The 13,131-nt window shown below is 46.2% G+C and overlaps 1 protein-coding gene across 1 annotated transcript in view; it reads right to left on the bottom strand.

The window, feature by feature from the left end:
* The window catches only part of LTK (leukocyte receptor tyrosine kinase), a 117,426-nt gene that overhangs the window by 12,187 nt on the left and 92,108 nt on the right, over window positions 1–13,131 (bottom strand). Inside the window, exons 17-24 of the mRNA XM_054162149.1 lie at window positions 11,754–11,936; window positions 11,155–11,253; window positions 9,742–9,894; window positions 8,911–9,021; window positions 7,620–7,806; window positions 6,017–6,107; window positions 2,915–2,979; window positions 29–158 (exon numbers count right to left, since the gene is read on the bottom strand). Of these exons, the coding sequence (XP_054018124.1) occupies window positions 29–158; window positions 2,915–2,979; window positions 6,017–6,107; window positions 7,620–7,806; window positions 8,911–9,021; window positions 9,742–9,894; window positions 11,155–11,253; window positions 11,754–11,936 (1,019 nt within the window). The remainder of the gene's footprint in view (window positions 1–28; window positions 159–2,914; window positions 2,980–6,016; window positions 6,108–7,619; window positions 7,807–8,910; window positions 9,022–9,741; window positions 9,895–11,154; window positions 11,254–11,753; window positions 11,937–13,131) is intronic.

Consider the following 13,131-nt stretch of genomic DNA (forward strand, 5'->3'; position numbering starts at 1 on the left):
CACAAGCCTAGGAGGGAAGATATCTCACCATCCTGGGTCGATTCTGCCGAAGGAAGCTCTTCATATCTCCTCCAGCCATCAGCTCAAGCAGAATGAAGCGAGGCAGGGTCTGTAGACTAACCCCAATGCACTGCACAATATTTTGGTGATTGAACTTACTGAAATCCAGGATCAGAGCAAAGTGGAAGAGAAAGACAGCATTAGTACCTGGCCAAGATCCATCACACTCACTGCCCCTTGGGCTTTGACAACATGGATTGAAGCAAATCCTGATACGGTGCAAGTTACCATACAAATTCCTGTTTCAGTCATATCAAAATGCCTTGCTGTTTATGGTTGTGCCTGGCTCTGCCCATGAAAACCTTTCATCTTTTCATGCTTTCTGTTGAAAGCAAAGCAGAGTTGTCTATGAAGAGAGAATGTAATATCACACAGTGTTACAATACATTAGAGGGTGGAAGGGACCTCCAGAGATTATTGAGTCCAACCCCCTGCCAAAGCAGCATCACTTAGGATAGTCCTCACAGGAATGCACCCAGGTGGGTTTTGAAAGTCTCCAGAGAAGGAGACTCCACAGGCTCTCTGGGCAGCCTGTTTCAGTGCTCTGTCACCCTCACTGTAAAGAAGTTTCTCCTCATGTGGAGGTGAAATCTTCTATGTTCAAGCTTGCATCCATTGTTTTTTATCTTATTAGTGAGCACCACCGAAGAGAGCTTGGCCCCCTCCACCTGACACCCACCCCTCAGATATTTATGCACATTGATGAGATCCCCCTCTCAGTCTTCTCTTCTAATAGACACACTGACTGAAAGATGGGGTGATGTGAGAGGAAAAAGAAAGCTGAGAACTTAAAATATGCACATAGTATTGGCATCTGTGGAAAAAAAAGGATAATCCTGAGCAGTAAGGATTTTAATTCAGCATTGGTTATTATTGGTTATTATTATTATATGCTGCTGCTCAGTTTGGTGGACTCAACTCAGCATCTGGTCTGCCAAAGAGAGACTCAACTAATACCTACTGCAGCAGCTGCTTATGTGATGGCTTTCTGCCCTTGACAAAAGAAAGCTGAGATTGTCAAGAAGCTCAGTAAGACTCAGTCATTAGAAATCAGCATCTTCCCTTGGATAGTGATTACCTGGATAATACAGGAACTAAAAATGGAAAGGAAGTTGGGGGAGAGGAGGAGTCATGTGCTACTAAGTGAATCAAAGCCCTCTGTAATCAATTGAAATTGCTCTTCTAGAAAACATACATCCTGCTCAGCTGGCAGAGTTCTTGCAGGCTTCATGAAGTGCCTCTGTGTCATGAGATTCATGCTTTAACAGCAGAAAAAACAGCAGCTAGGTGTGAGCTGGGCCAGACAAGGAGGAAAGGAGCTTCATGTTGCACAAATAAGGAAGGCATACATTTTGATCACTCACAAACAGCCCTGACCATGCTATTACTTTAAAGTCATCCATGACTATACTGTTGTTTCAATACTGTGGGTTTGGGTTAATGAACTCAATTCCAAGGCTGGAATACTTTAAAGCACATGTGGTATTAGGAAAAGCTGTCTGTTCTCTTTTACAGGCAAGTTTTATAGACCTCATAGCTCACTGTCAGGAGGTCATACAGATGAGACCTTGTAACAGTTCTGTCAAGCCTTCAAACACATCAAAAGCCAGAAGACATCTAAGAAAAATGGCCACACTGGGAGAAGGGAAGGTGTATTCACTGCCTTATCCCCACAGCTATTCCTGTGAAAGAAAGGGAAATAACCCAGGACCTTAGCTGCAAAAAGTGATTACTTACAGCAAACTGTGCTACAGATAGGAAAGGCAAAAAGGCTGCACAAACACTTAGCTATTGTCTGAAAGACACAATGGGAAAAGTTTCCCACAGTTCCTCCTTCTTCAGCTGTCATATCTGCTCTTAGAAAAACCTCTTACTTTTAATCACAAGAGATAATAAAATTTAGGCTCTGAATCCAAGGCTCAATCCAAGCCTCCCTGGTACACAGCCTGTGTTGTACCTCCTTGAACTTCTGAGTCACTGTATAGGTGGCTCTAAACTTCAGCTTTCCTATTACTTTCCATTTCCTCATTGAAATTTCATTTTGGCAAGAGGTTTGGGACATGATTTATACTTACTAAAAGGGCTGCAGGATTATTTGGAAAGGAAAACATTCCAAATGCAGAACATGTTTGTGCCAAAATGTGTCTTTTTGCTCCTCTGAGCATGACCAAGCAGAAGCAATCAGCAGAAATTTTTGTTGAGATGCTGTGCTGGGTTTGGGTGAAACAGACTGAAATTTTCTTCACAGGAGGTCATGTGTGGGCCATGTGTTGTGGATCTGTGATCAAAACTCAGGAAGGGAGCACAGCTGGGACAGCTGACCCCAAATGACCACAGGGATATCCCATTCTGTATGATGTCACACTCAGCAATAAAAGCTGAGGGGGGAAAGAGCCTTTTGAAGTACTTGGCGTGGTGGTGTTTGTCTTCCCAAGTCACCATTACATATGGAGCACTGCTTTCTTTCAGATGGCTGAATACCTGCCTGCTGATGGGAAGTGGTGAATGAATTCCTCATGTTACTCTGCTTGTGCACAGAGCTTTTGCTTTACCCATTATGCTGGTTTTATCTCAACCCAGGAGTTTTCTTACCTTTCTGATTCTCTCCTTCATCCCACTGCTGTGTGGGACTGAGTTGCCTACTGGCATTAAACCACGACAGAGGTGCAACAAAAGAATCTCAGTTGGAGATATGTAGCTTAAACCAGTAACTTAGATGCTACTAAAATGCCATCTGGCAAATAACAGGGCTGGATTTTCTTTCTGAGCCCAAGCAAGTGGATAAATTATTCTTACTACTTGCATTACTCTTTTGCCCCCTGCCCAACATCAGTCTAAAGACCTTAAGCTGTACCTGATAATCAGTGCTTCCATCAGGAAATCCATCTCATCCTGCTCAGAGCAGACTTCTGGTAGGGTCTGTTGAGAGGTGAAGACAGTGAGGACCATCCCACCAAAGAATGGAGAGCATTTAGGTGACCACCAACATAAAAAGAAAGAAAGAAACAAAAAACAGACAAGAATGAGCATGTAACATGAAAGACTTCAGGAACCTATGAGGAGGGGCTCATCTTTGCTGGGCTGCACAGGCCCTGTTTGGTAGTCAAAGCTAGAACAAGGAACAGGTGAGCTGCTTGTAGATGTTATTTTTTCACCATACAATCACAAAATGGTTTGAATTGGAAGTGACCTTTAAAGTTCATCTAGTCCTCTGCAATGAACAAGAACAATTTTAACTAGATCAACTTGCTCACAGTCCTGTCCAGCCTCACTTTGAATGTTTTGAGGAATGGGGCACTGGACAACCTGTTCCAGTGTTTCACCACCCTCAGTATGAAAAAACCAAATAAATCTTCCTTATATGTAGCCTAAATCTCCCTCCTTTTAGATTAAAACCACCACCCCTTGTCCTGCCACCTTTGTGTGCATTTAAATATATGCAGTGCTCTGGAGCAAAATAGCTTCGGATGTAGATCAGGAAGGGCATTAGGTGGGGAATTAGAGATCTATCAAGCACTTTAAAATGCCAGGTGTTAGTTTCTTCTCCCTTCCATGTCCTACAACCCATACAGCCACAGGATTTAAACCTTTGTGTCGTGTGGCCTTAGAGCTTCCTCCCCTGACAGCAGGTTTGGACAGCAGCTGCCACCGATAAAGGTGAACAGAGAGTGCAGGCAGCAGTGGAATCAGTGTCTGCTATTGTTCCCACTGTTCTAACATTATGGGATGGTTTGACCACAGCTCTGTGTAGGTCCTGCTGCCAAACTGCATGCAGAGAGGTGGGATGTTCACTGCTCAGTGTGGTGAGGCTGGCATGGAACCCATTCTTCTTGTCAGCAGTGTGTGGGCTACGGAAGACAAGGTTGCTATGTGAAATAAGAGACTGCTTCAGACAGGACAGTGCAGGTGAGCTATTAAGTTGATGGAATAGCCACAATCAACAGGGAGGATGCTGCAAATATTGATTTTGTTTTTTAATTCATCTCCCATCTGCACCTGCTGCTCCTGTAAAGTTAGATCAGGACTGCTCCAGCATGAAGGGAAGTCAGCTTGGGCCCACAGATACTCTACCAGTTTCAGGGCAGCCCTTTTGGTGATGCCTCTTTACAGGGAGATGGATGAAGAAGTGGACATGTGAGCAGACAGGGTCATAACAGGCTGCCATCACTGCTGAGACTTTCAAAACTGGTGACATCCTCCCTGGACTGTCACAACTGAGCAACCAGCCAACCTGCTTCTGTATGTCAACGTTCTGAGGTGCTTCCTCCAGGCTGGAGAGTGAAACTCTACACCAGCCTAAACTCTCCTCACCTCCAGCCTAAACTTCCCCTGGCACAGCTTGAGACTGTGTCCTCTTGTTCTGGTGCTGCTTGCCTGGGAGAAGAGACCAACCCCCACCTGGCTACAACCTCCCTTCAGGTTGTTGTAGACAGCAAGAAGGTCTCCCCTGAGCCTCCTCTTCTCCAGGCTAAGCAACCCCAGCTCCCTCAGCCTCTCCTCATAGGGCTGTGCTCCAAACCCCTCCCCAGCTTTGTTGCCCTTCTCTGGACACATTCCAGCAGCTCAACATCTTTCCTAAACCGAGGGGCCCAGGACTGGACACAAGACTCAAGGTGTGGCCTAACCAGTCCTGAGTACAGGGGCACAATGACCTTCCTGCTCCTGCTGGCCACACTGTTCCTGATCCGGGCCAGGATGCCATTGGCCTTCTTGGCCACCTGGGCACACTGCTGGCTCATGTTCAGCCTATTATCAACCAGTACCCCCAGGTCCCTTTCTGCCTGTTGCTCTCCAGCCACTCTGACCCCAGCCTGTAGCACTGCATGGGGTTGTTGTGACCAAAATGCAGCACCCAGCACTTGGGCTTGTTAAATGCCATCCTGTTGGACTCTGTCCATCTGTCCATCCTGTCAAGGTCCCTCTGCAGAGCCCTCCTACCCTCTAACAGATCAACTCCTGCTCCCAACTTGGTGTTGCCTGGTAGATCTGGTTCTCTGAGTCACAAGCTCAACTTCAAGGCTGAGTTACTGACAAATCCTGAGGCAACAGCAGTAATTTCACAGAAAACCAGCCTGCTAGCTCTTGCCACTAACGACATGGATATTAGCAAGCTATCACAAAGTCTGTTCCCAGCAGTGCATTTAACAGTGTGCAATAAGAAGACACTACCTGGAAGTTGCATGTATGGTAGACAAACTCTGTTCTCAGTACAAAGGAAATGTGACTGAGAAACAATTAATACAATTTAAATGTAATGTCATGTGAAAAATGTAGGAGAAAGCACTCAAAACCACTGAAATGCAGAATTAATAATACAGAAGCACATGTGTGCTGTCACATAAGCACTTCATACTGATAGCTGTCTTTAAACAAGACTTAGAAATCCCCTTCCAGTCTTCAAGCTCCCCCCAATGTCCATTTGCTGCTATTTCCCCCTCCTAAGTTTCCTTTTTTTTTCCCCTTGCCTATTCAGATTTATAAATTATTGTGGCAGAAGATTCTCTGCTGGGGTGAGTTGATGCTTCTGTGTTGACTTCAAGGAAGCTATATATATATTTGTGCTGGTAGAGAATTTGTTATGTTAGCTAATCATATTATGCAGTCTCCAGGTGACTAACTCATACTATTTTCCATCTGAGGGCAGTGACTCCATCTCTCCTGAGCAATGGGAATGGAGCTTGCAAAACAGAATCTCTTCCTCGTTAGACCATAACTTACAGCCATTAGACATGCAGCAAACAAGACAGATGCTTTACTTTCAGCCTGCTGCTACTGCCATGCAGCTTGAAAATCAAAGACTATAACTCCCAGATGCAGCAATGTGTGGGAATCTCCATCACATGTATGCATATGTCATTATGCATGGGATAAATGTGAATGTCCAGCTGGTACAGTGGTGAGATAATATGGCTCTTATGGGCAATTATTGTGGTGTGAGAAATTTGTGGGTACTGACCTTGATAGCCACTTGAAGAGGGTTGGGGTCCCCTGCAATGCCCACCACAGTTCCCTCATAAACCTCTCCAAATGCACCATGCCCTAGTGCCCTGGAAGTTAAAGAAAGAGAGAACAGATGTTACTATGCCCCTAGATGCAGCACTGGCCAAGCTCTTCCCTTCAGCCTGTCCAAGAATGGGAACAGAATCTGCTGCAAGAGATGAAACCAGCAACAGAGTTTTGTTTTCATCTCAAAGCTTCTGAAAATAACTTCTCACTATTTCCTGTCACTGTCATTGTAGCAGACAGCGGTTGGATCCTTCCTGGTTCTGGACAAATAAAGCAGCCTTCTGAACTCTTGAGCCTTATAACCAAGTGTGGCAATAGCAGGAGAAGAAAGAACTGGAGAACAACAGAATAGGGTAGCTGCAAGCTGGAGTCTTCAGGAGATGGATTAGAATAGAATAGAATAGACCAGACCAGACCAGACCAGACCAGGTTGGAAGAGACCTTCAAGATCATCGTGTCCAACCTATCATCCAACACCACCCAACCAACTAAACCATGCAATCAAGCACCCTGTCAAGTCTCCTCCTGAGCACCTCCAGTGATAGTGACTCCACCACCTCGCCTGGCAGCCTATTCCAATGGGCAATCACTCTCTCTGTGTAGAACTTCCTCCTAACCTCCAGCCTAAACCTCCCCTGGTGCAGCTTGAGACTGTGTCCTCTTGTTCTGGTGCTGGTTGCCTGGGAGAAGAGACCAACCCCCACCTGGCTACAACCTCCATTAATGTAGTTGTGGAGAGAAATAGAATAGAATAGAATAGAATAGAATAGAATAGAATAGAATAGAATAGAATAGAATAGAATAGAACAGAATAGCATAGAACAGAACAGAATACAATAGAACAGAATACAATAGAATAGAACAGAATAGAACAGAACAGAATAGCATAGAATAGAACAGAACAGAATACAATAGAACAGCATAGAACAGAACAGCATAGAACAGAACAGCACAGAATAGAATAGAACAGAATAGAATAGAATAGAATAGCATAGAACAGAACAGCATAGAATAGAACAGAATAGAACAGAACAGAATACAATAGAACAGAACAGCATAGAACAGAACAGCATAGAACAGCATAGAACAGAACAGCATAGAATAGAATAGAACAGAACAGCATAGAATAGAATAGAATAGAACAGAACAGCATAGAATAGAATAGCATAGCATAGCATAGCATAGCATAGCATAGCATAGCATAGCATAGAATAGAATAGAATAGAATAGAATAGAATAGAACAGAACAGAACAGAACAGAACAGAATAGAATAGAACAGAACAGAACAGAATAGAATAGAACAGGTCACCCCTGAGTCTCCTCCTCTCCAGGCTAAGCAACCCCAGCTCCCTCAGCCTCTCCTCATAGGGCTGTGCTCCAAACCCCTCTCCAGCTTTGTTGCCCTTCTCTGGACACGTTCCAGCAAGTCAACATCTTTCCTAAGCTGAGAGGCCCAGAACTGGGCACAGTACTCAAGGTGTGACCTATTTGCTTCTAACTGAGTTGGTCTGGCATAGTTAATGTTGTGTGTGTGTGGAAACTTCAACCTTACCGCAGCAGGGAGATGTTCTTCCGTGGGATCTCCTTCAGCTCGCTCAGCGTGGCAGCCTTCCCCGCGAAGCAGTAGTTGGGGTTGTAGTCTGTCATGATGGCTGACGTGCGGATTTTGCTCAGTTTGTATTCTGGACTCTGCAGTCGTGCTCTGGCTCCTTCCAGCTGCTGCTTCTTCAGGTGATAAACTGCAGGTGGGGAGGCAAACACGAGAAAATATGCACAGATAAGCTCAGCGCCTGAGGAGAAAAGATAATGGTACAGAGCACAAAGGAACTCAATCCATAAATATAAATGCTCAAGAAGTGTCTTTAGCTTGCCAGGGTGATGCTCTTCTCCAAGCTCTGTAGTGAAATGATATGCAGAGTCCTGATCACTTGGGAGCAACTGAAGTTTCTCCCACTTTGTACTTTTGGGTGAAGGAAGGGAGCTCCACAAGACACCTTGCTGGCATCAACCATCTCCCTGAATTAATTATATGTCTAATTACAGTCAGGGACCTCAGCTTATATAGCAGTGGCTCCTAAAGAAAAGCCTGATAAGAGGACTTCTCCAGCCCTTTTCTCTGTATCAAATACCAGGACACAGCAGTGCCTATCCTGTGGGACTATTCTGGTGCCTAAGTGTGGTGTGGCAATGTTTTCTGTCATTTCTTTCTCACTGTCCCACTTGGGAGATCACCACGCTCTGGCTGCAAGTATTAAAAGCAGAGGCATGTGGCTGGGCAGTCTCCTTTTGTTTAATTTAACCAAGAAAAGACAAGTCCTGTGTCCAGTTCTGGGCCCCTCAGTTTAAGAAGGACATTGAGACTCTTGAACATGTCCAGAGAAGGGCAATGAGGCTGGGGAGAGGCCTTGAGCACAGCCCTGTGAGGAGAGGCTGAGGGAGCTGGGATTGTTTAGCCTGGAGAAGAGGAGGCTCAGGGGAGACCTTATTGCTCTCTACAACTACCTGAAGGGAGGTTGTAGCCAGGAGGGGGTTGGTCTCTTCTCCCAGGCAAGCAGCACCAGAACAAGAGGACACAGTCTGAAGCTGCACCAGGGGAAGTTTAGGCTGGAGGTGAGGAGAAAGTTCTTCCCAGAGAGAGTTGTTAGCCATTGGAATGTGCTGCCCAGGGAGGTGGTGGAGTCACCATCCCTGGAGGTGTTCAAGAGGGGATTGAACGTGGCACTTGGTGCCATGGTTTAGTCATGAGGTCTGTGGTGACAGGTTGGACCTGATGATCTTTGAGGTTTCTTCCAAACTTGGTGATTCTGCGATTCTGTGAAAGGGTGATAAGGAGTGTTTCTTACCAATAGATAGGCTGCCACAAGTGAGGATCATTCCAAGCACGACAATGACAGCCACCACAGCCAGGAGAAGTGGGAGAGGCAGGTGTCCCTCTGGGATAGGCCCCTGGGGCACTGTAAAAAGAAAGCAATCAGAACTGCTTGTAAAGCACCCCTCTGAGGGCTGCTTCTCTTTCAGAAAACAATACAGAGCTCATGGCCAGACCATCTTATAAATGACAGCAAACCCCTCTACAGCCTTGGAGGTTGGAAAAGTACTTAAATAATCTTTAAATCCTTGTGAGGATAGAAACCTATCTGACAAAGCACAGGTTCTTCCTCCTGATTTCTTTCATAAATGGGTAACATCATGGCTTACAAGTTGAGACTTTCTACAGTCCTGATGCTTTGGGAGTTCCCAGAAACTGTGTCAGGAAGTAGCAGTGAACACCAGGCATCAGCTGAAGGAGCACAGTGGGAAACTGCTGTGGAAGGAAGTAATCTGTGGCTTAAAGCGTTCTGCAGCAGGTGGTGTGTGTTATACCAGAGAGGTATAACACTTAGAGATCTGCCACACTGGGACCATTCAGGAGGTACACACTGCATCTCTTGACAGGTATTTTATCTTCCACCTAACCCAAGCCTGAGTGTGGGAGATGGGGACAGAGAGGCAGCTCAGCATGTAAGGAAAGGCTCTCAGGGATTTTCAGTCACATCTTTGACTGGCGTGTCTCACACACCGTTCGCTGGGATCACTAGCTGTAACTTGGGGGAACTGCCCATCAAAAAGCCAGGAAGAGAAACAATACACAGAATGCAGATGTAATCTAATCAGCACAAGACTAGACAACTTACAAGTGCAGGTGACATTGTCATTGGCTAGCACAGCCCCCATCTCACACTGGCAGACTGGCAAGTTGGTGTCAGGGTCCCGCTTGCAGTTGTCCGAGTGGCAGTGGCTGCAGTTCAGATAGATCTGAACCTCCACCTCACCATGACTCTCCATAGCTGAACAAGGAATTAAGACACAAACAGGTAAAACTTAGTTCATTCCCCTCCATCTTATTCCAGTAAGAAAAAAAAAAAAAGCCCACCCAAAGCACAGAGGGCATCTACAACTTCATCTCTGCAGGAGGGCAGGCAGTCCAACACATTGTGAACACATCAGAAACCTCGTGGGAGCCAGGAGGAAAGAAAGTACTGCATCCCTCATGTGAACAGAGAAATCTCAGAGTGAATTGACCTGTAAATATCTGGGATTGAGGGTGTGCAGTTGAACCTGATGACTGCCATCTCTCCTGGTTTAGAGACTGACAGGAATAAAGTCCCAGAGCACTATGGAGATATTGAAAGGAATCACCACAGGTCAAGGTCTGACCTGCAGAGTATCACAGTATCACTAAGGTTGGAAGAGACCTCAAAGATCATCAAGTCCAACCTGTCACCACAGACCTCATGACTAAACCATGGCACCAAGTGCCACATCCAATCTCCTCTTGAACACCTCCAGGAATGGTGACTCCACCACCTCCCTGGGCAGCACATTCCAATGGTAAGTGACTCTCTCGGTGAAGAACTTTCTCCTCACCTCCAGCCTAAACTTCCCCTGGTGCAGCTTGAGACTGTGTCCCCTTGTTCTGGTGCTGATTGCTAGAGAGAAGAGACCAACCCCCTCCTGTCTACAACCACCTTTCAGGTAGTTGTAGAGAGCAATGAGGTCACCCCTGAGCCTCCTCTCCTCCAGGCTAAACAACCCCAGCTCCCTCAGCCTCTCCTCACAGGGCTGTGCTCAAGGCCTCTCCCCAGCCTCGTTGTCCTTCTCTGGACACATTCAAGTGTCTCAACATCTTTCCTAAACTGAGGAGTCCAGAACTGGACACAGGACTCAAGGTGTGGCCTAACCAGTGATGAGTACAGGGGCACAATGTCTTCCCTGCTCCTGCTGGCCACACTATTCCTAATGCAGGCCAGGATGCTGTTGGCCTTCTTGGCCACCTGGGCACACTGCTGGCTCATGTTTAGGTGGCTGCCAACCAGCACCCCCAGGTCCCTCTCTGTTTGGGAGCTCTCCAGCCACTCTGACCCCAGCCTGTAGCTCTGCATGGGGTTGTTGTGGCCAAAGTGCAGCACCTGGCACTTGGACTTGTTGAATGCAAGTGAAACAGGACTGCATGAAATGCATAAAAAGTGGGAGAAGAGGGAGGAGGAAAGAGGAAATAGAGTGAAAGAATGACAAAAGAACTAAGGGGAATAAGAATTATATTGTACCTGCCAGGGGATGCAAGAAGATCTCTCCAATGGGGTTCACAAAAGAGATGCCATCCTGCCCACCAGCTGTGATGTCATCATTATGAGAGGCATGCCCCCCTGGGGAAAGAAGAGGATGGATGACTGCTCAGTGCTGTGTGCTTCAGAAGATGTGATGCCTCTGAAGCACTGCATTCATTGCTGGCTCTTATCACCTGGGGTGAGTCTGCAACCCTCCAAGATCTGAGTATGCATAAAGTCCCTGAGGGATAGATGCTCACTTGACCCATGCAGTGTCAAGGCTAGTGAAGTGATTCATTTCAGCACAAGTTTCTCAGTTCAGCAAGGTAAAAATGTGTTCACTTCAAACAGGAAAAGAAAAGGGAGCATTTTCTGTGGGCAGCTTGGGAATGAATGAAGGGCTGATCCAGCATACCTTCCCAATACTAATACTCCTATAACCTGGACTTGGAAATGGTGGAAAGGAGGACAGGTTCCATACTGTTGATTGTGAAGTACCTGTGAATCACCCTCTACAGCAGTGTATCTACAGCCCTTTACTACATGTGCTCTGGAGGGTACAAAAGTAGACATCATAACTATTCCTTCATCAGCCTTACCTCTGTAGCCTCCACCTCCTCCACCGGACGTACAAGCTCCTCCTCCGCCACCAAAGCCACCTGAGGTAGCCCAGTGGAGCTTGGCTAGTGCTTGTGGACAAGCTTGACCCCCTTCTCCACCTTCCAGAAGGGATTTCCCAGCTTGAGGAAGCAGACTCTCATCTTGCCAGCCACCACCTCCACCTCCAATCAGAGAGTGAGAAAACAGAACAAGAAAAGGTAAGAAAACCAGCTTGGTCTTTATTAATTTCTTACCTGCCTGCGTTCAAATCAACGCTCTCTTTGAGGTTAAGAGAATATATAGACAAGCTACCAAGAGACCATGGATATTAACAAAGAGGAAATTTAATCACAGAATCATAGAATCAATAAGGTTGGAAAAGACTTTAGAGATCATCAAGTCCAACCTGTCACCCAACACCTCATGACTAACTAAACCATGACACCAAGTGCCACGTCCAATCCCTTTTGGAACACCTCCAGGGACGGTGACTCCACCACCTCCCTGGGCAGCACATTCCAATGGCCAACAACTCTTTCTGGGAAGAATTTTCTCCTCACCTCCAGCCTAAACTTCCCTATGCACAGCTTGAGACTGTGTCCCCTTGTTCTGGTGCTGGTTGCCAGGGAGAAGAGACCAAGCCCCACCTGGCTACAACCTCCTTTCAGGTAGTTGTAGAGAGCAGTAAGATCTCTTAACGCACAACCTGTGGTATGTGCTGCATAACCAGCATCTCAGCATCAATTTCTAGTGGCACTAGGGAAATGAGGAGCTCACCACTCCACTTGGGGATAACTGGTTAGGGCTTTCACCCACAGGAGTGGCTGAATTCCTGGGGAAATCAAAATAATCTGGATTTCCTCATCTCCCTCTAGTGGCCTATCTGTAAGGCTGTAACAGCCAGAGGCAGAGAACCACTGGGATGGTTTTTGTCCCTCTGTAATGAATTCTAGGTCCAGCTGTTACAAGATTACAAATAAGCTTCAATTTCTGGTATAATTCCTATAAAATAATTTCTGTTGTTAGGATTTAAGGAGAGTAACAAGGGAAAAATCTTCTCTCCAAAGGCCATTGTTGGTGTGTGGAGGAGTGGGCTCCATTCCCCAAACACCATTTTCATGGAGTCACTTCATGAAAGAGAGGAGGCCAGCTATGGAATAGCCTTCACTGGAGCACTTGTCACTTGTCCTATGCATTCTCTTCTGTCTGCTGACATGTCACATGAGAAGACTCCTGTCATAGACTACCAACATATTTCTAAGAGGACACAGAGTGTTAAGAGGACACAGTCTCAGGCTGTGCCAGGGGAGGTTTAGGCTGGATGTTAGGAAGAAGCTCTGTACAGAGAGAGTGATTGCCCATTGGAATGGGCTGCCT

This window comes from Dryobates pubescens, chromosome 5 (genome assembly GCF_014839835.1).
Source record: "Dryobates pubescens isolate bDryPub1 chromosome 5, bDryPub1.pri, whole genome shotgun sequence".
NCBI lineage: Eukaryota > Metazoa > Chordata > Aves > Piciformes > Picidae > Dryobates > Dryobates pubescens.